Genomic DNA, 27,653 nt, shown 5'->3' on the forward strand with positions numbered 1-27,653 from the left:
GCCTGAAGATAAGCAATCAATTTCAAGCCAGGATCGAAAAGCCCCTTTGCATTCAAGGTCATACATAGATAAATCTATACTAATATTATAAAGCTGAAGAGTTTGTTTGTTTGCTTGAACGCGCTAATATTAGGAACTACTGGTCTACTTTCAGTGTTAGATAGCCCATTTATCAAATAAGGCTATATATTATCGTCATATTCCTACGGGAACCACGCGGGTGAAACTGCGTAGTTTCATAAAAATGAAATCCACATATCGAACAATGAGTGCTTTATTAACGAAATGTATGGTAAAAGAATGTCTGTGGTGAGGTTATCGTATTACAACCAGAACTTATAAAATAACTTACACTTAACAATTTCGCAGCTACTGCAAATTGTAACAAGTGACAAATTATGTACAATTTATTTTAAAAAAAATTACAGTGAGTACAGCTATTTGGAAAATTACCACATTATTATTAATTTACAGTTTTTGGTATTTGTGGACGCGCTTTACCTCTATGATTAGGCCTAACTTAGGTAAACGTGGAGTCGAAACACAAAACTAAGAGATCGCATGAGGCATTGCAAGGCCTGCGGTACATGATCAGTCTCATAAGGATCGCGATAAATTATACATTGTTGCGTAATCGCGGTCGAGATTGATATAGTAAAGTCCGCATAAGATCTTGCGAATTGATGCGCATTAACAGGTTATAGTAATTAGACTCTCCCTACTTATGAAGTCTGCATATGGCATAATGATGATATTAGACCGGTGTAATGAAGCGTAGATTCGATGTGCAATAATTGGAATTTATAGGACACCTCGTTGTTAGTATCGTCCATATTAGGTGTGAAAGGAATGGGAATCAAAATACAATTATATAAACTCTTAGTGAATGCTCTTGAAATAGTTAGGTACTTAATACGAAACACTAACTTGAAACCTTGAGATTTTTTTGGGGAAAATTATAGAACATTTTATTTATATTTCAGATATTAAAAAAATAAATGTCAACAATTTTTATTTAATTTACGACATAACAACCGCTCAGCTCATTTCTCGATATCTATGTAGGTACGAAAATTAAAAAAAAAAGTTTAATGGTTCATGTGTGACGATATGAACAATGAACATGCAATACTTTCGCTGTTATATCACATCCAATCTTTATCTCATCGGTTGGAAACTACCTTAGCTCGTCTTAAAGAGAAGCTCGGTAGGGAGTCAGTGATGGGTGTGGGTGTGGATGTGAATGTGCAGCTACTTGTAGGATGTGGATTTCTACAAGTAGCTGTTTCACTAAATCGCATCGCATCTATTTTTACCATATTTTCTGTGTTGCGAATACAGCGCAGATTCTCAATTTTGTGTTTTAGACCCGCAGATCAAATTACTTTGTTAAACTGTACTCATGAAACATAAACGATTGCCAAACATGTTATAAAAAAATAATAAATTGGTAAGTATTTTTATTATGTTGTAGTGACAAAACTTACTATGTACCTACCTATTTTTTTTTTAATTATTTAAACTCACGTCCAAGTTTGCCAAGTTACCCTTATTTTTGTACAAAAATAATTTCATGCTTTCAGCCGGCCCAAGATGCGTCAACGTCAAGTCTCGTGAAGAGAAAGAAGACATATTGTTGACCAATAACGACTGAATCAAAAAATCGCTCTCTCTATTTCATTGCGATAGAGAGATTGATATTTTAGATAAGCCAATATTGGTTGACAACATTTCTTGTCAAGTTTCGGGAAGAGAAAAAGACATATTGTTAACCAATAGCGATTTCGAATCAAAAACTCTTTCATTGCAATGGAGAGATTGATATTTTGGCCGTAATTGGTGGACAATATTTCTTTTTGTCTTTAATACGGGATATCTCGGCGCACGCATTTCAGGCCTACAGATGAAAATAATTTTTCAAATCAACCAAATATGACTTCAATTTGTTTCAACGAGTAAAACGATATCAATAAATAATCGGTACAGAAAATACTTACAAGTATTAATAAATATAACACGAATATCAAAATAGATACGTAAGTACGATTCATATAATTTGGTTTAAAGATGGCAAATATATATCGTAAATTATGTAATTATAACTCTACAGATTATACGTACAATAATAATAATTATATAAAACAATTTTAGGTAAACTGTGCAATTTTATCAATACATTATAATTAATACACGGTTACTTTATTACATAACATTTGTACATTCGAATTATATGCACGATTACAAGTACATATTTTTGTATATAACGGACAAATTATAAATATATTCGGCGACACGTTCCCAAGTGCACAGATTGAGATGAAAAGCAAGTGGACTCATATTTTAACTTTTAAATGATTATATTTTCAGTCTTAATGTGTTTATTTATTCCATTAAAATCAGTTCAACAGTGTGGGAACTTGGTGTTTATAATCGCCAAATAAACTAAAAAAAAAATGTTTTGGTGAAAACGCCATTGATGTCTTAACCACAACGAAATTTATTTAAAGTATATGTATGAAATCACAACACAAAACTATGATACATTGATACTACATAAAACAGTGCTTCCGAATAAAAATTATGTCCAATACATAGCTTAGCATAAGGGCCTGTCCCCATCACCACGTCACGACGTCGTTAACGGAAAACGGCGCGGTGCCGCGGCACTCCGCGGTGCCGTGACGTGCTAATTTACGTTACCGTGTCGTAAATTATCACATTACGGTGTCGTAACGTTATACGTTGTCGCGCCTTGTTTTTATTTACGAACCTGTGAAGTCGCAGTATCTTTCTAGATATAGACCGCGCCAGACGGATTTTGCTCCTAGTATTGTTAAGACGCTTAAAAAAAGATACGAGAAGAAAATACTGGGTGCACCTATATCTTTCAATTACGAATATTGATAGAAGTCATTTCAACAGAACATACGAGGCACTGAAAAAATGTAACTACAAATTTATCAATTATTTTATAATGTCTGCACTAACAACTAATCGCTAAAAAAATTTAACATCAACAGAGCTTAGCGAAGCGCGAGCGCATCCACTTTCGTGGATTCGAACGTGTGACGCGGAATGGTGCCGTGTCGTTCTACGGCGACGTTACCACACCGTGCAATTAATACGACACGGCACCGTGCCGGTACAATTTAACGACGTCGTGACGTGGTGTTGGGGACAGGCCCTAAGAGTGAAGCCATACGGTGCGGTGCGGCGCCGCACTGGAAACATTTTGTCGCATCACAGTTTACACATGTGGTACGCGGCGCCGCAATACGGCACCGTTGACTTGCCGTAGTTTGCCTGCGGTACGGCGCCGGAACGCAGCGTCTGGCATATCATTGACTTTTATGTGTAGGACGCCGCTACCGCACCGTGTGGCTTCACCCTAACTTGAGTTATTATTAGAGTGCAATTGCAAATAAGTCAAGTTGCAATGTTATTCATAACAAGCTATTGCTTTCAAAAATTATAAAAAAATCACATAACCTTCGCGAAACAGGAGAGAGGATATGACGACACTCCCTTTTGTGAGAGGAGAAGAAGAGAGGCACATTTTACATTTATGCCTAGTTCGGACTACTTTAGTATTTTAGTCGAGTACGTACAATTTTTGGATTTAACGGCCAAAAATCGTTCGTATTCGACTAATGACCGAATGCGAGTGTTCGCGAGCGCATTTTTTATTATTCTTTACAAGTTTGCCCTAGACTGCAATCTCACCTGATGGTAAGTGATAATGCAATCTAAAATGGAAGCGGGCTAACTTGTTAGGCGTGTAGGATGAAAATATACACCCATTTCGGTCTTGTAAATCCAACCACTGCGCCACGGAGGCACCTCTCTTCCTCCCTCTGTCATCATACCCCCAAACCCTTTTACCCCTGTAGTCGTGTGTTTTGCCTAATTCATGCACACAGCGATCTCGGTGGAACACAATGTTTATCCGGAATGACCAATCTATAGTACGCAGCACATAGACCGTTGCCACGATACATCTCACACAACACATGCTTGTTCAATACAACTAAAATACATAATAACTATGCGTCGAGGATAGGAATAGTGCCTTACGAACGCCGTCTCACACACACACACAAGCATGCGTCACTTAAACAGCTATTATCACGGTTTTTTAGGAAAACAATACATTTAATAATGTTGACAAAATCTACTAACCTTAAAAATAAACTACGAGGACACCCGTATATTCAAAATGTGTTTCACTTACAAAATAACGTTCTAATTTTTTTTATATATAATAATAGTTTCGAGATAAGAGCTACCAAAATACTTTATCCTATCCATTTCAAATTAACGCTCATGATCGGCCCAAGTACCCGTCTATTGCATTATATTTTTTTTATAGCATCGTCAATCTAAGCTTTTTTATCGACTCTTCTGAAGTTATCGAAGTAGGATAGATGAAATAGTTAAATTCGCGTTGATGTAATGCATGCACTTTGCTTTCAAGTTTAACTTTAACGCAGTACACAGTTTTTTTAAAAAGATTATTTGCCATATCTTTTAAATATGACCAATATTCCCATTCACCTCCAACTAGTCGGGAACTGTATTAGGAGTAGGTACGACAGTAGACCAACGGGGCGGGGATCGAATCACCACCACTCGGTGATGACTCCAACCGCTCTTACCGTTGAGCTATCAAGGCTCAGTTATCACTGGGTATTGCGTTACGCGTTAATTTTCACAAACTTTAGGGTGGAAAATAGAAGACAAAGATGTCTATACATTTTTTTTTTGTACTATGTACTTGTGGGACTATCAATAATTCAATATTTGTAACTAGATGCTTCAACCAATCATGGGCGCAGTTTGAATCATGAACCAATCGCTCATCCGCTCTAGGCTTCGTTGGCACTGCACGAGGAACGGGACTAGACAGGATTTAGGGACTCAGGAACTGACTAGGATTTCAGGATCCGAGGATGTGTAGGGTAAATACATTACAAATATTACACACAATTTTGGTGATGTATATAACAATTAATATATATATACATATATAGGCTCCCGAATTATTATTTTTTTTTCTTGAAAATACAATTACAAAAAGTAACAAGGGCAAAAAATGTACTCCCAAGGAATGTAAATTTTACTGTAAGTATCCCCGAAAAACCCTATTTATAATTCCACTGCACGCTTAACCCTACGATTGCAAAATATACTAATGTTCGTTCGAACTACTAATTTTCAGATCCCCCTTTACGCAGGCTCCACTCTAAACTGCGTAACTTGGGGTTTATTATCACAAATTTGTTAATTTACGAAATATGATAAAAATACCTTGCAATGAAAATTCTAATTGTTTATACACGCCTCTTGTCTTGTTTAAGTTTAAAACGTGTTTATAAATAATTATGATTTAAATTTCGTTTTTTCATTTAGGGTTAATTTATATTATGATATTTTTCATTTACTATTTACTATAAAAAATATTTACATAAATGAAGAATGAATGATAAATGTGGTCAAGGAATCGATCAACAATCTTTTTCTAAGATTTCTATATGTGAATCTGTAATTTCTACTTTCAACTACAGCAAAGTTTAGAGTGGAGCCTGTTTTGTATCTGAAAAAGTAAAATAAATGACACAATAACAAGTGGTTAAAGTCAGACTTTTTAGCTTTTATAAAACAAAAAAGTAACAATTTAATTAGCATATAGTAAATATAATAATATACAACTCATATGTATTTACATATACATAATATTACTATAATTAAATATACACAAATAATACTTTATATCAATCATATATGAGCTTCCCCTCGCAGCAACGATTTTAAATAGTAATATTGACCTTATACTGTCTGTCTACTGTCTGTATACTGGAGATAAATGTTAAATGTACTTTTTATAAGAACCAGACTAACTGGTCGAGTCAAAGTACCGTATACCAAATATTGTGGTAATTACTATATCAAAAAAAAAATCATATTTTACATAATTAATAAGACAATTATTAAGACAAAAGTGAATATATTACAAATCAATACATAAGCATCACCGTTCCGCGAGGGAAACTCCGTCATATAAATCCATTAAAACAAAATACAACGTAAAAATACTATTTGGTATATAATATAGCAGAAATCTAGCCCACATAAAATCTATCAAAGCAGTATATCTACACCGACACAGACATATAATCGTACACATAATTATATATTAGTCAAAATAAACCAGTCGCAAATCACAGTTGATATAAATTCTCGATTTTCACTAAGTCTTGTAATTTATATTTAAAATAGTAGTTAACACATCAATTTTATACATTTTTAATAGAAAAGAAAGTTCAGCGGATAAGTGAATAAATGCTTTGAGACAAATATGTATAACTTTAAGATATCATTACATTTCACAATAATTTATCGGTATACATTTTCCAAAACTATTAAAAACTTTATATTTAACGTCTAAAAGGATATACTCGGTATAAATGTTAGTTGTTATTAGAGCAAATTGTAGTAAACAAGCGCACAAAGTCCGTTAGCGAACAATAACTCAAACCGGCTTAGCATCGGCTTAACTGAAAGCACTACCATACACATAAAAATATGTATAAATAAAGGAGGGTCCACACGACACACATTTCAGTCTACCCAAATTCTACAAAGTATTAAGTAGGTGTCAAAAGGTTGGTGCAGATGTCTATTTTTGATATTTATTGCATTTCGCATCAAAAAATCAATTAACCATGTACTGCTGTACTGTAAAGTATGGACTTTGATCAGACTTTGCAGTCTTCAACTTGGGTAATTAATTAAATCGACCAAGATGATAATACACATAATACACTCCACGAAATTTAGAGAATAAGTGATTTGTGATGTATGGACGAAGATACTCACACCAACAGTTGACACAGCATGTACAGGCTGCTCGGGAGATTTCCCATAACTTAAAGGTATTAACGAGACCATTTATAGGAACCGAACTGCATAACTAATATTTTATTAACTACAAAAAAAAGAAAATTATGTTTTCATACAAAGTAATTCAAATAATACCGACTAACCATGTGACATACGCCTTTAGGTATTAGGTAATTATTACATATAGGATGCGTATAATTTACAAAAGAAATATTATTTACTCTGAAAATATTCATTTAGAACACATGTTCCTTGAACATTAAGAATTAATTTTTGTAAAGAGTATAACCATAGAGTTATGGGAAATACTCTCGAGCAACCTGTATATGTATGTGCCGTGTGGACCCACTTTTAGCGAAATTCAAGTGACAGTGACAGAAAGCAATCTCTTCACTTGTCGATGTGCGATACCAAATGGGACACGAGTCCAATTTGATGTGCGACTGACTGCCTAACTATATAGAACTGTTAAAATTTTTAAAGTTTCCACTATAATAATACAGTACTGCGACGACTTCAGTGTTGTCGAAACGAATGTCCGTGTCAAAAAAAAAAACAAATTCAAAAAATATTAACCACACTCACTTCCGAGTACAAACTACGGCTATGCTAAAGTTTACGTAATTAATTAGCGCTCTTATAGGTGGACCGCACGACAATGCTTGTATGAAAGACAAAATGTAGGGATATTCAAACATACAAAAAGAATGTATATTGGTCAAATAATAATCAATGAGAATACTTACACACAGAAATAGAGATTTGAGTTATTTAGAAGTTCAAATTATTATTAGTCAATCTCACAAATACGATCGTTTGACTCGACCAAAAATGTTCAAAAAAGACGTAGTTTGCATTGCATTGCAGTCAGCCTATATGTGCACAGTGTATCGTGTGACCAAATCGTACGCTGCAATTTGAACGCGAAAGTTTTAATCTAACAAGTTCACGAGACAGAACATAAACTGAAGTACCACAGGTATTTTATGTTGCAGAAACTAAACGAACCTCAGTCATCGACCTTTCGGTTAATAAGTACCCAAGCCTAGTACTAGGTACGGCCTAACAGACATACAGTGTTAAGTTGGCCGACTGTATCGTAGAGTATACGAATAGCTTTGCAAATTCGTTCGTAACACTCCCGATGGTCCGCGGGGGCCGGGAGGGGGGATGCCCCGCGCGCACGACTCGCAGTCCTTCTCGCCCTCATATCATGGGAGTGTCATCAACAAACTGGACAAGCTATAGTGGTATATGTCTAGATTCACCTTCGATTACGTACAATTAAAAAGTTGTTTAAGTTACGTACAATTAAAACTGAAATTTAGTTGTTCGATAATCGGTCAACCTAAAACTGTAAGTCTGCGAAATCTGTAAATGCACGGCAGATACGTGCAAATTTCCGAGGATTTCGAATATTGTTTGTAAATGACTGCAGCAATTTGATCACACCCTATGTCGACCACATGTTCGACAGCACCGCGATAGTGCGGCGTGTTCTACAGCAGGCAATAACTGCACACGTCCTATAACGTATAACCGCACGCAAGCACGCAACGTGCGACACCTGGTGCTCGGTTGCAAGTGGAAATGCCAGTACGCCTTAATCAACGCGTTACAAGTGTCAATACCAACTGAAAAAGTGTCGAAAGGAGTTATATAACGAGCTCCATGATTCTACCATGATTAAAGACTAGTCAGCGTCTATTCTACGTGCTAGCACGTTTAAAATTTAAAAAAATGAGAACTACTTAGCTCGTATGACATTCAAGCAATAATTGAATCCTAATTCCTAATTAAATCGGTCAATGTCAAAACCGCGTTAGCGAATATCCCAAAAGTCTCAAAGTCTTTAAACCTAGAAGTGGGTGTGAAGTAAAACGATACACCAATGTACGTGAGTAAAAACTATGTAACTTCTACCTGAAAAATTGGAGGAACGTAAACATCTTACAAAATACGATTCAAACACTCTTTATTGATACAATTCTCGTCAATATCAGGTCACGAAACGTTCACCGTGACTAGTGCCGCTCGCAACCGAGCACCTGTATAGTTCACGTTCACTAACACCCCCAATACACTACTCGCGAACTTAATCTATAATAGTGCAGACACAGACTTGCAACCGCCTCGCCTCGATCGACTTCCGATCGTTGCCGGTTTTTGAGCTGAGTCAAAGTATTCGAAGCGATCAGAGGTTCAAACACGAGGCGCCTCGCATTCAGCTCACTTCAAGACTTCGTCGAAGCGAGTAGTGTATTTGAGGCTCAACAATTAAGCCTAGCGTCCCGCGATGCCCTACGCACGCGACGCTCCGCGCCCTCCGCCCCGCCCTGCCCCGCCGCGTCGGCGGGTCCCTGAGCGTTGTCGATGGTACCGTGTACCACGTCACGTTGTCGATGGTACCGTGTACCACGTCGCGTTGTCGATGGTACTGTGTACCACGTCGCGTTGTCGATAGTACCGTGTACCAAGTCGCGTGGTGTGTCGAGTGGCGGCTCAGGCGCCGGCGCGGAGGCGGGGCGCGCCGGGCGGTGGCACGAGAGCTGTCGCCGTCAATGTCTTCCCGACCCGTGCTGACATTGGTTCCCCTGCAACACGACAAGTACAGAGTGTTGACACACTTACAAACTGAATTAAATCTTCTTTTAGTCTAATAACTCTTTTGAAATCAAGTTTTCCGTAGTGTTTAACCGTTTTGTAAGGCTACACTAATTATCTCCTGATTGTGTAAGTGCCGTAGGCTTCTTAATGGGACCTTAGCGGCGTCAGCAGGGGGTAAATTCGGTCGGCAAGAAACGTAATTGTTCTTTTGAACTAAGGCTGTGAGAATATATTGATGTGAGTAGATAGATAGATAGATATAAGCCTCGACGATTCTACCCTTTATGCACTAATTGCGACATAGCCCAGCTAGTGCCAAACTTTACGCCAAGTCTTAATATCTGATACAATATTTTAACCAAGACTACCACGAAAATATTTGTAGCACATTATGGTTAGATCTTACATTATAACCAAGTGCCCTAGGAGCCCTAATATGCCGCACGTTTACACTCACCAAGTGGCCCGATGGGCGCTTATATGCCGCACATGGCGGAGAGGCGCGCGCTGAGCTGCACGGGGAACTGGTCGGCGAAGCGCCGCCAGTTGTCGTCTCCCACTTGCGCCTTGAACCCTTGCAGGATCTTGGTGAACATCTCCTTCAGGTCGTCCTTGGGGTGCGACCACGACGCCACCGCGTCGCAGAAGAACATGAAGTCGGGCACCACGCCGCCAGGGTTAACTTGTATCATCTGGCAGATGCCGCGGAAAGCGGAATCTTTCTCATCGTTGTCGCGGATGTTCCGCAGTGACGTGCACCTGTCACACACACGGCGGCACTCGATTACAAACACACGTTTAGTGCATCGATCCGAATGCGAGAGCGTTCGCTGACTATAGTACCCGGCGGTATATACACATATCATAGAAATCTTAAAATCGTAACATAAAAATCTTTATCGTCATTTATCGAAATTGCGTAATCATGAATTTGTCGCGCATGTGACATAATAGACGATTAAGAAATGGTTGCAAAATAGGGGCAATTAAAACTCGAGTGCAATCAATAAAACGAACGACGTGAGTTTTATTACCAAATTATGCACCGTATAATTCTACTTTATCTAATCATATGCAATAAGGAACAATAAAACTTTAATTGCTAATTACATTATTCTTATACGTATGTAATTGCTGTCGCGCTATAATTCTAAATCCGAAATCAAGCCATGTCTGTGTCATGGTTGTAGACTAGATATAATATAGTCTAGGGCGTATAGAAGTGTGCCATTGTATAACAAGAAATGTGTCTTATATAATGATTTATTTATTTTGCTATCATCCGCGAAAATTCGGCGAACCCATGCGACAACGTCACCCAGGTCCGACAAAATACTCTCTACGTATGTTTCACCCCGAAACCGGAGCATCCTCAGGAGATGTTGACTCTACAACGTGCAATTGCACGTTGTAGAGTATTTTGTCGGACCTGGGTGACGTTGTCGCATGGGTTCGCCGAATTTTCGCGGATGATAGCAAAATAAATAAATCATTATATAATCATGATGAACTTCCGCAAAGTAACGCCTGCTTCTATCCAATATTTAGAAATGTGTCTCTCACACAATGTAGTATATAAGACACACTATGTATATGGAGTGTAACACGTCAATTGTCTTGTTATTAAAATTTCTATAATACATAATCGAACTTTAAGTGATATAATATTGAGTTTAAGCACTACAGTATAGTCTTTGATGAAAGACAAAGCATGAGCCACATATTAATGTTTCGTCACAGTTCTGTGTATAACTATAAAATGCACACAAGGAAGAGAACATTTTTTTTTCTAAAGCTAGATTTATATGTAGTATATTACCACCGGTTACGATATTTGTCACTAGATCGGTATCAAAGTAAAAATAGTTATTTATTGTAAGAACCCTTGTGTAAAACCGATCCGAAAAAAAGAAAAAGTACAGAAATCCCATATCCTCGAATTCGATACTGCACAAGCGTTCTTAATTTATACTCCAATTTAATAAAACGTACAACGCTATAACATGGCATTTATACTGTATGTTTTATGTAAGTCAAATACAGCGATGTGTTCGAAGAAAATACAGAAAAAAGATTTTAATATACGAGTATGTATTATTTATTTTTATTAAAAAGAATTTTCGAAATTTTAGTAAGGTCATCAAAAACAGTTTTCATATAACTCCTTCGATAGTGGAAATCGCTGTACTGTCCCTGTTTAAAAACATACAATAAACTGCATGTTTGGCGTTCGTGCAAAAAATATTATTGTATTTTTTTTTTTAATTAATATTATACTTGACATTAGAATCTGCCGATGCAAAAATCTTTTTAGTACGTACGTATAAAAAATAAGTATTAAAACGAGCACTTGAGGAATTATAATTATTAATAGATTTTCGTACGGCGATTCAGTGAATTTTAATGTTTTTCAGTAGAACCACATCAATAAGTTACCTCGAATATATCCGTAAGCACAGGCTAGCAATAAAAATCGTGAAATAGGAACGAAATATATTTTCCAATTACCCACAGATTTCGGAAAGTAATTTAGAACTTACTTATATATTTTATGTAAATTGTGTTTTATTGCATATTTATTATTTGCAATATGTCAATGTGAATATTTTCTATCATTTATTTCTTATCTCAAATAAATAACAGATGAGGATATATATTCCTTATGCCGCATCTTACACCAATATTACCGCTTAAAAACCGGCATATTCTAGATCTTCAAGCTGTAACTTAAATAATATTAATTTCTTAGTAACGAAGTCTGCGTAGGAAATATCGTTGTAACTTATTATAATGGTTCCACAGTACCTAAATTATTTGTCACTTCCTACTTCTTTATAATATCGGTAACGCGAATCTACGCCTATAGTTATTAGTTATTTGTTACACCTTTCATTGAAGCGCGCTACGGCATCAAAAAAAATTACTTATGAAAGAAAATGGTAAAAAAACAAATTTTTTTATCCGACGACTTCATTATAAAATCTCTTTTATGATGGCTTTTTTCTCTCATAAGTCAAACTATTTTTTATTGTTCAAAAATAATAGAATTAAATGAAATCTGATGATGTTTTTTTTAAATAATCCTTAATAAATGTAATCTATGAATGAAAGGGAGCTAATAATTCATTGAATGCAAACAAAAAGTTCTACGAAGGGACATCACATAAAAAAAATGATGAATGGGAAATTTTCAGGGAAAACTTTCAAAAATAAAATATAGAAAACAAGAAAAGTAAGCAATTTAAACCTAATTATACTAAATATATAATTAAAATATAGGTATAATATGGTTAATAAAGTGTATAATTATAGTAATTAAGTATCAAAATAAAATATTATATAGACACCAAATATAAATTACAGTCCCGACTGGAAACAAATGCGGTCACATAATATAATAGAAACAATAATAGCAAAATAAATCAACAGCAACTTTCCATCAATACGAACGGCGAATTTGTTTCGCAGTTTGGACGAAATAATAATAATTTATATAAAATTAGCGTTTTATATATATTTAGAAAGCGGATGGTGTTCAACACACATAGCACTGAAAGTAAGATGATCGAAGTAACCCCACGCGTGTGCCCGAGTGTGCCCGAGCGCGCTCGCGTCATGCCTGCGTCAACAAAACGATAACAACTAATCGGGTAAAAAAACAATATAAACATTAACAAGCCACGAACAAACACCATCCACGATCGAAATAATACCAACGAACAACTTATTACATATTAAAACGTAATCGTAAATATAAAGTAATAATAAAAAAAATTTGACTACAGACCACTGGCGTACAAATTGATGTAAAACGGGTGCGACGTCGTGGGGGCACACATAACCTAGCCGACCGATAGTAATCGCTACGCGCCACAACACGACAACCGAGAACAAAAAAACCAAGAAAACAAATCAACAAACCATTCAAAAACATATCCAATTACATAACTGACAGCAACAAATCAGTGTTACAAAGATAAATAATGTGAAAACAGCTTAAACTAAGAGCTATTAACTTAAACATCGTCTTCGCAGGCGGCCGAGAGCCGTCAGTCGCGCAAAACGTTCCGCTCTCGACCGCCCGTGCGCTACGCTCTACGCACGCGTACGCGCCGCACGCACGCACGCACGCACGCACGCACGCACGCACGCACGCACGCCCGCACGCACGGACGCTCGCACGCACGCGCGCACGCACGAACTCACCCGCAAACTAAAAGATGATCGTAAGATGCAATGATTCAATTAGTTGTTTGCTTCGCTAGCTCATTCGATTGTTATATCTACATAAGTATGTATGGATACACATCAAACATATATTATTATATATTTTCACATCTAGGTATACAAACTCAAATAAAGGCCATCATTCACAGTTAACATTTTGGGCAAATATTTTTCTATTTCAGTCCACCAATTAAAATGATAACTTTAATTCAGTTCGTTCTGTTACTTTTAGTTTTTTTTTAACATAGAAATATGTGTATACTTGTTACTATTTGTGTGTAGAAATTTGGTTAAATATTAACAAAATAAGTTATGCTGTAATCAAATAAGAAATCGGTTTTATATGAAGTTCGTAAAAATATTAGCCCAATTTGGTTGGTGATTTATTGTAATTTGTAGTGTTATGTTATTATACAACACTGAATATGATACATATTTGGTTAAAACAATTTAAATTTAATTCATTGTTAACTTATTGTTACAAACATAGAGAACCAATATATAATGAAAACATAGAAAACCAATGTAAAGCTGTGAAGGGAAAAATATATTAAGAAATATAACTGCCACCAAAACATATTTTACAAATTTTCTAGCCATAAGTAAATATACTGTCATGAAAAAATAACATAATTTTAATAATGTACGAATAACATTTGTTTACTTTTTCTTAGTTCACTCACCTGTGTTTTCTAATAGTGTTTTTGGTGTGCTCGGCCGATTGATAATTTCTACAAGATGGTTTAGTACTAGAGGGATGTATTTTGATGTGTCAGGACCTGGAAAAATGTATAAATAAAAATTATAATAATACAAATACCACTCGTGTAGTCGGATGCAATCTTTATGACGTCTCCGAAATGAGCTGCGTTAGTCGTTCATCATCATCGTCATTTTTAGCAGCCGATAGACGTCCACTACTGGACATAGGCATGGACTTGCGTTAGTCGTTACGCCCAGGTTATACACAAAACACAGATAAAAGAATAATAGCCATTCCAAATACAAATTCAAAAACTAATACATTCTCGAGTCAGTATGACATGAAGCATCGCATCAGTAATTTTCTAAATCATTCAAGAAAAAAATACGTCTTGTGTTTTTTATATATGTATTCTGTTCAAAAAAATTAAAAATAAATAAGATGAAGTATTTTTTATAGGTAGTAATTGTATTATTAGTGTATATGTTTATTTACGTAATTGATGTTAAATCTTGAACTAATGAATAACGTTTGTTTAAGGTAGGTAGATAGCGACATTATGCTGATGTCGAGGAGTCGCACGCGTGACGTTTTTTTTTTATTCATGGGTTTCACCGGCTTCAATGCGCGGCTTGTAAAGACTCATTCTGTATCATTCTCTGTGACACACGCGGTGTGATTTCGTGTAGCCGCCCCCCATACGTACACCTACAACCTTGTATTGTCTAGCTTAACGCACAATGTTCAGAAACGTCTTAAAGATTGCTTCCGACTATACCAAACCAGTGCCATAAAAAATATAACCAGAGTAGTCACACAGGATGCTTGAATGTAATTTTCCATTGGTGAAATATTTTTAGAAATCGGTCCAATAGTTTTAGAGCCTATGCAAAGAAACCAACAATCTTTTTCTCCTTAATAATATTAGTATATATTGTTTAAAGCTTCTATGAAACATACATAAATAGAAATGATATAATTTCATGAACTCCACATTCATAACTTGTCCTGAATTGACTAAATCTACTTTAACGCAATTGAAACCGCTTGCAAAAAATTGTATTTAATAAATTCGTATTATTGTATTCGTAAATTGCAATTCTATTTTATCTATTTATCCTTTTTTTTTTTAATTTTTAACAATATTAATAAAATACAAAACACTCTAAAAAAATAAATATATAGTAATTATTAAGTAAAATAAAAGTAATAATTTTACCTAATTTGATACTAATTTCGCCAATCGCCCACGTGGCGTTATTACACACGGATATAAGCTCGGGGTTGAGGTTCATCCCCAGGATGGGCAGGAACTCCGGGATGTACGGCAACACGTGCTGGAAGCACGCCTTCGTGAGATCCCCCAGCAGGGCAAACGACGACTGCCGCACCTGCGAATTAGTTTACAAACCGGTTAAAACCCTGCAAAATATCTGTATTTCAATAGTTGACACTTTAAAGGGTCTTAAATAGTTTATTCTCGTTCTAATAGATTGAAAAAAATAATAACAAAATGAAAATTATAGTTTTTAAATATGTTTTTGACAATACGAGCCAAAACGCCATGATGGTCTATATCAACTGTTTCATGATGACAATATAAAAAATCCCTTACAAACGGAGCGTTTGACAGTTTTACAGATAGTATGGGTAAAGTGACAGTCGCCTGTATGATGTTCATAATACGTACTAATATAGTAAATCGCGGCAAACTGTCAAGAGTGAAACAAACTGTCACCCGCACCATCCTACATGAAACAAACTGTAGTAAAATTGTGACGTTACAAAATGGACGACAAGGATTTTGACGTTTGGAAGATTTAAAAAATACATGATTTTTTTTTAATTAAGTTTTATAAGAAATGCTTAACTTTTATTAATTGATATCAATATATTTTAGACCCTTATTCCATGTACTATGCGAAATTAATATTGTTTATATAAAATTTGATATGAGTCAACTACCCTTTTGTTTGGATAGTTATTTTGCATAGTGTTTTTGTGTGCATGTAGGGGAAAATTTTAAAATTAATAACATTAGGGCCAGATAGAATTTGAATATGTGCAGTCGATGGCAGTAAACGCTTAAAGAATATGTAGTCTTTATCCACCAAGATTTGCTTTGGTAATGGAGTAATTAACTACAACATTTGAATCAAATTTTTTATTTATATAAGCAATTTTCCAAAACTGACACTCGGTTACTAAATGATCCTTTAGTTTCTAGAATTTTCCTATCTTTGGTCCAGTTTATATGTCAAGACCCGAGTCTTGGGTTGGGGTTTAAGCTCACCACACATTGGAAAAGTGGTGGTGGGCTTCATATCCCTTTACCTATAAGCTGACTAGTTAGTCTAATGATGATGGTGATGAATAAGGTTTGAATGGGTTGTCACCTCCGGCATGGGGTCCTGCATGCACTGGTACAAGAGTTGCATGAGGTTAGAGTTGAGCACCAGGTGGTTGATATGTCCGTCCAGGCCCTCCGCGAGTCCGCTCAGCAGGTCCAGTGCAACTATCATGAAGTCTTTGTCTGGCGCCTCGAATTGCTCCGGACTTTGCGTGTTGGCCTGTAATGTCAAAGCTTATATTTCACTCTATGGTGGAAAAAAGTTGACTTGATTTTGAAAAACATAAGATTTAGCATAATAAAGAAACCTAAAAGAAATAATAATCTGTATCATCAATATTGTAAAGCTGAAGAGTTTGTTTATTTGTTTGTTTCCTTGAACGCGATAATCTAAGGAACTACTGGTCAGATTTGAAAAATTCTTTCAGTGTTAGATAGCCCAATTATCGAGGAAGGCTATAGGCTACGACGTGGCGTCAGCTAGTAAATTAAATAATATAAAGGTGTTCTTTAATTTATCAAAATAACTCTAATGTGTTTTATAATACTAACATAGTGAGTTTTATATGTATAATGCATATTAATAGAGACACAATAGTTTTAATAACATCATAAATTCATAACAATAAAACTTTTAGGCAAAAGGAAACAAATACTATTATTTCTCTTTGACATATCACAGATTAGGCAATATACATAGGGCAATGATAAAAGATATGGAAACTTAAGGATAAGCAAAGCAAATCGTTTACTTTTTATTGACTGGAATTTCAAATCTATGAAAATATATAACAATTTAAATAAAATAATTATATTTAAAGTTACATAGCAGTCATTTATTAATATTTGAAAGTATAAACGTGTAAGGATTTTATTTTATCTAATCAGCAGATAATAATATGATTCATATAGAATACTAAAGAGCCTGCATCACAAATAAGTTAAATTGTTTATTTGATGTATAATATTGATAAAGAAAAGGAAAAATGACTCACAATATTTTGATTCAATGTCTGTTCTATTAGTGATACACATCGCTTGAAAACTGGTTCGCAGTATGGCAGAAATCCTGATTGCAGAGCTGTGGCCACTGACGACAAACACTGGAACAACATATCAAATTAATATCTTTCTAGTAGTAGTAGAGCCGTGATAGCCAGGTGGAAATGACCTCTGCCTTCAATTTGGAGGGTGTAGGTTCAGATCTGGTCTGGGGCATGCACGTCCAACTATTCAGTTATGTTAATTTTTCAGTAATTATAATAACGTGTCTCAAACTGTGAACAAAATATCGTGAGGAAACCTGCATAGCTGAGAATTTTCTTAATTCTCTATGTGTGCAGACTATTCGCCTAACCCCTATCATTTAAAAATGGGTTGCTAATGATGATGATGATGAGTAGTAGAGCTTTTTGTGAAAGCACATCTGCGGAAGTACTGTATAAAAAATCTGTCATTGTAGGGAAAATGCAGAAAGAATTCTGATCGGAATGAACCTTTTTAAAACAGTTAAATTAGCATAATGATTGAATTATACTGAATGATTGAATTATACAGAAACTTATAATAAATATAAAAACACATATACTGTAATAATTTACCTCTAGAAGTGGGAACAGGTCTTTGTCTTCGTCTTTCAAAACGTTCCATTTTGTTATGAGGGGCGGCATCAACAAGTTGATGTATTCCTGCTTGTTCAAATGGTGTCCCACCGAGTCGGCCAGTGTCCCGATGGCGTCGTACAGTATCAGCAGGTTCTTGTGCTGGTACCTGCTGAAGGCGCACACCAGCGTCTGCAGGATGTGGCCCAAGTACGGCACCAACTCCGTACACGCCTCTTCCTCCAGTGTGGCGAACGCTGAGCACGCCGCCTCTTGGACGCGCTTGTTGTTGTCTAGCACACGCTTCAATAGCTGTGCCAACATAAAATATATGTAGACAGATGCAATTTAAAGTCAGTCAGTATTTTTTTAATAACCGAGTGTGCTGTAGACCACTCGACTAAGTCAAACTCCTTGAGAACATAAAAAACAAAGCGCCATCTATGAGACTCAGGCATAACTGCGTCGCAACAGGTTATTGGAGTGTACAAAAGGGATTGTTTCAAAGTTCTCTAATAACGCCAGCTACTGGTAGTTTAAAAAACCCAAGTTTCATTGTGACTGTAGGCAGCACGCATCGCCTGATTATAATTTTTGTTAACGCATTCACCAACTTACTCAAGTCAAGCGTGCTTAAAAATAAGTTGGCAGATTGAAAACTTTAGTTTGTTTTACCGTGCCTTACCCACACAGGCAGCACACGAGGTGGTTAAGTGTAATGTATGGTGGTCACCTCAGCCATGACGGGGCGCAGGTAGAGGTCGTGCGACTGCGACACGATCCAGTGCGAGTAGCGCGACAGCGTCCAGCACGTGATGGCGCGCACCAGCGCCTTGCGCTCGCCCAGGCAGCACACGAGGTACGGCACGAGGTCGGGCAGCTGCGGCACCATGCCGCCCATGCAGCCGTCCGCCACCGCGCCCAGCGCCAAGATGCCCGACTCCTATGTTAAGTAAAGCATTCATACAATTAATAAAAAAACGAATGCGCTTTAGACCACGCAACTGAAGTAAAACTTTTTTCAAAACTAACAAAGCGCTATCTATGAGCCTTAGGCATAACTGCATCGCAACAGGTTGTTTGTTTCTCAAAGGTTTGATTCAAAGTTCTATAAGAACGCCATCTACTGGTTCTTTAAAATCCATCTACAGGCATAGTGAAACCCTGTTTCACTATGCCTGTAGATGGCAGCACGCATCTTAAAGCCCTTAGACCATTAATAACTGGACGCGGTTCGCGCCCAAATTCACCAACAAAAAAGTCTGTCATTTTTTGAGGGGGACGAGGTAAACTCACACATCGAAAACATTTAACACCATTAAGTATATTCTGTGTCCATACACTACACACAACTATAAATTTGACTCGCAATACACACACGCGTAATTTTTACACACACTAACAAACACATTGTACACACAAATACTAACGTACAAGGGCATAATTTTATGATAATATTTATAGGATTGGATTGTATATACAGGGTGATTCGGTCTTTAGTGCGGATATTTTTTTTCGTGGTTCTGTATCATTAATAGAATATAAATCTACAAACAGTTCGATACATTTTATGTAATTTTTTTTTTTAATTTATGTCTCTAAAATAACAAAATAATGTACATATTATTACTAAACAAGATATATTCAGCTTAAAAGTGATCTGGTGACGTCCTTTAGGTATCAAACGAAAATAAAATAAACGCACAATAGGGTGACCCTAAAATTCTGTTCAAAAGTAAATAACTTTAGCTAACGATAATTTTGTTATTTTTGAGTTAAAAAAAAAAAAGAAAAAATACGTGATCATTAAATTTTGTTTATGTACAAAATATAAAAATATCCGCACTAAAAAAAATTTCTTCCTGTATAGTAGGGAAGTTCCAGCTTTCTGAGATACAGTTTCTAACTAGTTCAGATAGCTGGGGCACTCACTAAAATTTGGTAGTAATATTTAATATCTTTCTATTTGTATTTATGTGTCATGATTTCCTTTTTTGTGTTTTGCCAAATAAAATCTTTCTTTCTTAGGGCTGCCTGCCTCCAGCATTTTAATTACATTTGCCAACTTTGTATTTCCATTTAGTTTTGTGATTGTAAATATACTTTTTTTATGTAAACAAATAAAATATTTTGTAAATTGTAGTAAAATAGGAAGTGATCAATAAAATGCGTGTTGTTTTTTGATTGGTAGATTTAAATAAGGCTGATACTAATCAATGACCTTGAAGGATAGGTCGTATTCATATGTTTATTTTGGTGATGCCATCTAGGTATTACCTCCACACTACGTGACCAAATATTAAAAAACCGGTGAAGTGCGTGTCGGGCCACGCGCAGTGTAGGGTTCCGTAGATTATGTTAGCCTAAGTTACATAAGTTTAATCCCTTATGTTTTTCTCAATTTCAAAGCCTTTATTATTCCTTACATTATTACATTAAACAAGTTTGTCAATTAATAAGAGTAACAGTTTTAATTTTTTTTTCTATGTTAGTATATTGTTAGTGTATCTGTTTTAAGTTTAGTGTGTTAGTGAGTTATTCTTATTTCTAATTAATAAAATCTATTTAACTAGTAAGTTGAAATTGAAATTGAGGTACCTATAGCTCGCGTCTCGACCTCTAGTATGAAGTCAAACTACTGCTTGCATATTTACTGCGACATTGCTTAGACTATCCACAGATTAAATACATGGAATATTCGATTACTGATCGATGTTTGGCTGTTTCGTCAAAAGAATCGATTCTTTTTATAAATTGTTTTTATTAAAAATTTGATAAATTAAGGTTTAAATACTTTCAAATGAAACGTTACTCCATCTTTTACTAAACTACAAGTTTTTGGCCGTTTTTTATGCCATTTAACTACACAAACCGGCATTTTTAGGGAGCTCCTTACATGACGAAAACGATTACAACAATGAAACATCGATTCTGTAGCAACAGTTTTTATAAACGCATTAGATCATAGATTTTTGATCTTTGCCAGAGGGGTAACGGTTAGCGAACCGCGTCCAGTTATTAATGGTCTAAGTTAAAGCCTCACCTGATTGAACTTTTCGTAACGCATTCTCCAGCTTACTCCCCAAGAAGCTCAGACCAATTATAGAAGGACCTGTATCGCACTCATAGTCACGAACAAAATTGTCTGTCATTTTCTGAGTAAAACGAGCTTAGATTTGGTATATATCTTATACTAAACTAGAAGTTTTTGCCCGTTTCTTACACAATTCAATTACACAAAAAGGTATTTTTACGGAGCTATTTAACCGACGAACACGATTACAACTATTTAACATCGATACTATAGAGACAGTTTTTATAATCGCATTAAATCGTTGATCATATACTTTGACAGAAAAGTAACGTCTAGCGGGGCAGGTCCTATACAATAATTGGTCTGAGCCAAGAAGTTATACTACAATAGCGAAACTCTTTGGTTTGCGACGTTTTTGAAATGTACCTTGATGACCCAGTCGTCGTGGAACAGCGTCTCCTTGAGTATGGGGAAGAGCACGTGCAGCAGGTCGGCGCCGAACACGTTGGCGAGCACGTCGAGCGCGGCGGCGCTGCACTTGCGCAGGTTCCAGTCGGACAGCGAGCCGTCGTCGTCGCCGCCCTCGTCCTCGTCGTCCGACTCGCCGCCGCCCGACATGTTGCTGTCGCCGGCGCCCGCTGCACACACAATACCTCCCAGCTTCAAACCACTTCAGTACGCCTAACATGCGCTAGCATTTTCATTGCATTGGTAAGATAAAGATGGTACTACGACAAATCCACCGTTTGTGGGCGAAATTTTATCTATTTCTCTTCCGAGATATGTTGTCGGTCGCATGCTAGGCGTATAGCTCGCCTAACATGTATCAAACTCAAGTGATTATAGTACATTTTTTTTAATTTTTATACATAATTTTCTTAAATTTTAATTTTTTATGAACTTTCTAGATTAAAAAAAGATTAATTAAATTGGGTAAGTTGTTCTCAAGTTATGGTGGTCAAGGGAAATCCCTATTTCTCTTGATCACGCCATACCAAATGGCATACACCTTTATCTATACATATACTGGTGCGGTGGGTGAGGCGCCGGTGCTATTTTTGCCTATGTACACGAATTTGCAGTACAGCAGTGTATTCATTTCTAAAAATAAAATTTTTGTTTAATCCTTGACAAGTGAGAGGTTTTTATTTTTTCCATGAGAAGTTTGAATATATTGCTAATTATAAACTCTGTATTAATGGCAAGTGAGACAAGGCGTCCAACAGATTTATATTAATGTTGTTTGACTTTACACATTGTTTTTCATATGAAACCACATAATAAACAAACAGTTATCTGTTATTCATATATGATCTAGCTACTAGCTATTATTTCTGTAATATGTCTCCAAAGTAACGACGTAATTCTATTTTATTATCATATAATAACTTAGGAAACAAATCACGCACCAATAAAGGTCAAATACATAAAATGTCTTAAATGATAATAATGGAACACAATCACCTACTATATATACATAGTAGGCAATTTGTGATAGGATAGTTTTTTGTATTAACTAATTTAAACATTTTTTTTGCAGTTTATTTAAATATAACGACGGCTAAAATGGGAATTTAGGTTAGGTACAAAGTCCAAAGTTAGCAATTAAATAATTGCTTTATTTTGACGATTTTGGTTTCTGAGATGTTTTAGGTTGTCTACGTAGACACGTCTGTAGACCAATCAATTGCAAGTCCAAGGTCTCCCAAACGGAATGGGAGATCTCAAGCAACATTAGACATGTTATGCAACATTTTAACAGTGGGCTATAGTTGATACAGGAAATGAGAGCGAGATTTTTTTTAATTTAGTGTGGACGCTAGACAAAGCACTATTCTGGATGGTCTAGAGACTGCCCTCTAGACTGTCTAAAGTGTTATGGTCTTGGTTTACAAGTGTGTATTGATTCCGGCAAGTAAGTTGAAGTTCAGAAATACAGTTCATGAGAGTATTTGTGCACATACAACAGTGTTAAAACGCACGTTCCGTGTCCCCTCCAACTTGTCGGGAAAGAGTGTGCTAGGAGTGGCTTCAACAACAGACCAAAAGGGCGGGGATCTAATCATCATCTCGGTGATGAGTCCAACTGCTCTTACCGTTGAGCTATTGAGGCTAATACATTATTTCAACTAAAAGAATGTGAGTTATGTACTCACTGTTGTGTTTGATGGTGTGCGAGCGCGGCTTGTGGAAGCGCGGGCGGATGTCGGACTCGCGGTCGGGCTCGGCGTCGTCGGCGTCGTCGTCGCGGTCGCCGCGCAGCAGGATCACGTCCATCTCCGAGTAGCGCATGCCGCGCACCAGCACCGGCAGCAGCGCGGGCAGCCGCGGGCCCAGCACCTGTGACAAACACACATATATACATAAAATCTATGTCCTTTTTATTGATAAGTTTGAAGGCGATGCTATGCCAAATAGGCTCTTAAAGTTCATTATGTTTTTTTTGTTAAAAAGAAAAAGAACCTCCTTATTTTAAAGTCAGTTAAAAATACAAATCACGCGGGAACCATTGATATTTTCGGAATAAAAAGAAGCCTATCAAACATTCATCCACCCATAAAAATATAATGTTGGCCTATTAATAGGATAGGATAGGAAGTAGAAAGATAAACATCAGTTTTTTGCAAATCCAGCGAGAACCATGGATTTTTTGGGATTAAAGGAAGGTGCTATTATTATGACAATTTGCTTGAAGTTTGTTATGGAGAAAGATTATAATCTATCAATAATGTAGTAGAGTGAGTATAACTCTATAAACCTATACTTATTTAATGGCTGTCCTATAGTTTTGCCAACTACTTGTAATGGTTGTTACATTGCAGGCGAGGATTGACAATAAGAAAGTCACAATATTATATACCATAGTTATTATACCATAGAGGCTATATTTAAATTTAAGTGTTTAATATGTGTTTATAATGCTTACCTCCCTGCATACATTTTGCTCTGCAAGTGATAACCAAAATTCACAAGCTTCTAATGCTACTCCTTCTTCAGAGTCTTGTGTTCGCATTAACATGTACTGTAGACAAAAACAAACATATATCAGGCATATTCATCCAATATTGAGCTAAAAATTTAATTAAAATGCATTGCATTTTAATGTTATTGTGGTTTAAACAGCATCATGTCTGTTTATAGCAAATGCAACCCTTTATACAGCATAATTTATTAATTATTAATTATTAATATATAATGAACCTTTTTAATACTTTGTCTACATGCTCTCAGTTTCTATAATATTCAGAATATGAAGAGAACTGCATACCTCAATGATGCTTGGTAAATGAGGGATGAGTCTGTCCAGGCGGACTTCTAACAACAGTACCAATGCATGGCATACATTTTTCCTAACATCTGGATCTTCATCTGCTGCTAAGTGAAACAAGTTCTGAAAACATAAGGATGTGTTATTTAAATTTATTATGTAGCAGTTATTAGCCAAGGTCCTACACTATCATAGAAAGTAAATATCTATTTTATTGTCTGTGATGTGTTATATTTTTACAAGAACACAAGCTACCTTCAAATTATGTACATAAATTTTCTGAAAAATATTAAGGAATTCCTTAACCCTACATTCATTGGTCACAAGTCCAGGACTCTACTCAGTTATTCTCTCTGCCCGCACCTGCACAGTGAATCTATAGATTGCTAAGATATTTGTCTCTAATGTGAAATCAAATAACAGAAGAACCATCCAAATTGGGTCATTAGTTAAGACTATGGACATACAAAAATAAATAAATAAATAAATTACTTCTGTAAACTCTAACCATAAATCTCTATTATTTTTATTATTAGTTTCTTCATTAGGTTGCCTGGAAGCAATTGCTCATTAGTGGGGCCACCTAGTCTGCACTTTGTAAATATTTTGTTTGTATTGTATGTTTTTTATGGTGGTTAACCATTTTTTTTATCCCCATGACCAATCACGTGGCCAAGTGCGGAAACAGCCCAGAAGAATGATCCCACACACACATATGAGTGAAATACACATAACAATTTTTGACTATATGTTCTGCAAACTAACTATATAATGTGTACGGTATAAATACCGCTCAATCAGTAAAATACACTAAGTAGTCTTAAAACATAATACATAAGTAAAGCAGTAGTTTACACAATGAATATAAAATCTGTCTTACAGAGGCTATTCTAACTCATAACAATACAAACAGCTTGTTACCTCTATGAAAGCATCAATATGTAACATCAGAGCTTGCGTTCTGCCCATAATGAAGTAGTTTACACAAGCAATTGCATGACATCTTATCTTAGGTGATGAGTGACGAAAGAATTGCAGGAATTTAGGTATTAAGACATTTAACGGCCTATTGAGTGCATCACTGTCCAACAGTTCTGCTGTATCTTCACATATTTTCTGTAGTGCTCCAAATGCACCCTGAAAGTAATCATCATAAATATTATAAACTGATTTTTTTTATAAATATGGCTGAAATTTTATTACTTAACAGTCTCACAGCCATTATCAGCTATCAGTCATTGCATGTCGGAAATTAGAACCTTTGTTTGACCTTTCACAAACCCACAGCAAAAACAAAGAGAGAGTTAAAAAGTTCTATTGCAAATTTTTACCTAAGGTTTTTTTTTATAAATGCTTCACTATGATATCACCTGACATAAGTGACAATACAGTCAGCTACTGACTAGTGTCATGCAAACTTGGGAACTGTATGCTATATTTACCAGACTGGTTTCTATGCAGCATTATACTAAAATGTTTTACTGCTTAAAACTATGGTTTTGATCAGCTATAAGTTTAGTTATATGTCTGGTCCAGACCTGAGTCAATTTAGAAAATAAGAAACTCCTAATTGCTCCTTAGAACTAAGCTTTAGATATAAAGCAAAGCATTCACAAGTTGTACCAGGGACATTATCAGTTGTTTTATGGTGATAAAAATGTAATTTAGTTATTTCAACAATAAAAGTAACAATAGTATACTTTACCTCGCATACATTGTAATCTTGAGAATCGAGCATGGAACATAACGCTGGCAGGAGTTCTGGCCAAGAGGTTAGTTCACCTTTACTTGCAATGGTGGTAATGATGATACCAACGGTTGCCCTGATCAAAGGGGACGGGTCGCCGACGGCCGACAGACATTCCCGTTTGATAAACTCCGCAACTTCGGGCAAGAAGCTGTTGTACCGCGCCTTCACATTGTTCTTCAAAATCAAACCACTCAAGGACCTAGTTGGCTCCTCTTCAGACACCAATTTTGTCAAGACGAAAATTAAATAGTTATTAAAATCTGGATACTTGTTCAATTCTTCTAATTTCTGGAATTACATTGTTATGGAAATCGAAAGCTGTCAATGACTGTCATGTCGGAAAAATCGATTTTATCACGAGCGTGCATTTTACAAGTTCAGACTTAATGGTACATTACATAAATAAACAAGGCTAGATTATGAAATCAATTAAAAAGATAACACAAATATTAAGCATCAAGCGGATAAATTGCACAAAAAACATCCACGCCGTTAAATGCATAGACTTGAAATTCAGAAAAGGATACTTGTTGAACTGCTCTTTGAGTGGCGGTGTTTGGTGATTGGGACTCCTTAAGAAGTGTAAGTATTTGTCTCAATCCTTCTTGTTCAGGTTTCCACTCCATTATCATAATAATTTTACGAAAATGGTTTTATTTTATACGGACTTGTAAAGATCAACCATGCCAAAATTTGACGATTTGGGTTACCAGACAAAAAATTTAAAAGATAACTCTTAAATCTCAATGGTCAAAAGTTAGTCTTTTATGTCTATGATCAGCATTGCCTCAGAGTTAGACCGAAAGACCAAATATATTATATCGATGCCAAATAAGCCAATACATATTCGTCTAAAGCCTCATGCCAAATAGTCCAAATACATCATAGGCCTCAGATGAATAGAGTCAATAAAAGATCGAAGCGTCTGCGCTTTTTAGAACTCATAGAAAATCAATTTTGTTCCACATGATTTTTGTGCTTTAGCTCGCTATTTAGTAATAAATACATCAACGCACTCACAGAGCGCTCAAAACTTGAGTTTTTGATTGCAACCATTGCAACGTCGCACGCATGCAAGTGGTGCGGACAAAGCTGTGGTCGATCATGTGATTTTTTAGGATCGCTAAAGACGCTAAGTGGCACGTAGCTTATACACTGTAAACTGTCCCAGAGCCTTGAAGCCAGGGAAGCTGACTGGGAAGCAAAAAAAAAC

The 27,653-nt window shown here is 36.0% G+C and overlaps 1 protein-coding gene across 1 annotated transcript; it reads right to left on the reverse strand.

The window, feature by feature from the left end:
- Positions 1 to 258: 258 nt before the first annotated feature.
- LOC112044240 (transportin-1) lies at positions 259 to 27,156 on the reverse strand. Its single transcript, XM_024080008.2, has 16 exons — positions 26,968 to 27,156; positions 26,396 to 26,728; positions 25,612 to 25,827; positions 24,691 to 24,813; positions 24,349 to 24,444; positions 23,579 to 23,762; positions 21,849 to 22,060; positions 19,122 to 19,331; positions 18,389 to 18,700; positions 17,783 to 17,890; positions 16,834 to 17,007; positions 15,657 to 15,828; positions 14,418 to 14,513; positions 13,295 to 13,370; positions 9,965 to 10,266; positions 259 to 9,494 (listed from the first exon to the last, which is right to left on the reverse strand). The coding sequence occupies exons 1-15, from the start codon at positions 27,070 to 27,072 to the stop codon at positions 9,984 to 9,986; spliced, it is 2,700 nt and encodes an 899-aa protein (XP_023935776.1). The 5' UTR covers positions 27,073 to 27,156; the 3' UTR covers positions 259 to 9,494; positions 9,965 to 9,983.
- Positions 27,157 to 27,653: the final 497 nt, after the last annotated feature.

The sequence above is a fragment of the Bicyclus anynana genome, chromosome 1 (genome assembly GCF_947172395.1).
Source record: "Bicyclus anynana chromosome 1, ilBicAnyn1.1, whole genome shotgun sequence".
Taxonomy (NCBI): Eukaryota; Metazoa; Arthropoda; class Insecta; order Lepidoptera; family Nymphalidae; genus Bicyclus; species Bicyclus anynana.

What these genes read in the sequence shown, in the direction of transcription:
- LOC112044240 (XM_024080008.2), bottom strand. Translation starts at nt 27,072, where the DNA reads ATGATAATGGAGTGGAAACCTGAACAAGAAGGATTGAGACAAATACTT. An exon ending in ATATTGATGCTTTCATAGAG is followed by an intron (nt 24,814 to 25,611) that starts GTAACAAGCTGT and finishes TTATGTTTTCAG; the next exon opens with AACTTGTTTCACTTAGCAGC. An exon ending in GCACACCATCAAACACAACA is followed by an intron (nt 22,061 to 23,578) that starts GTGAGTACATAA and finishes TTGTGTGTGCAG; the next exon opens with CGGGCGCCGGCGACAGCAAC.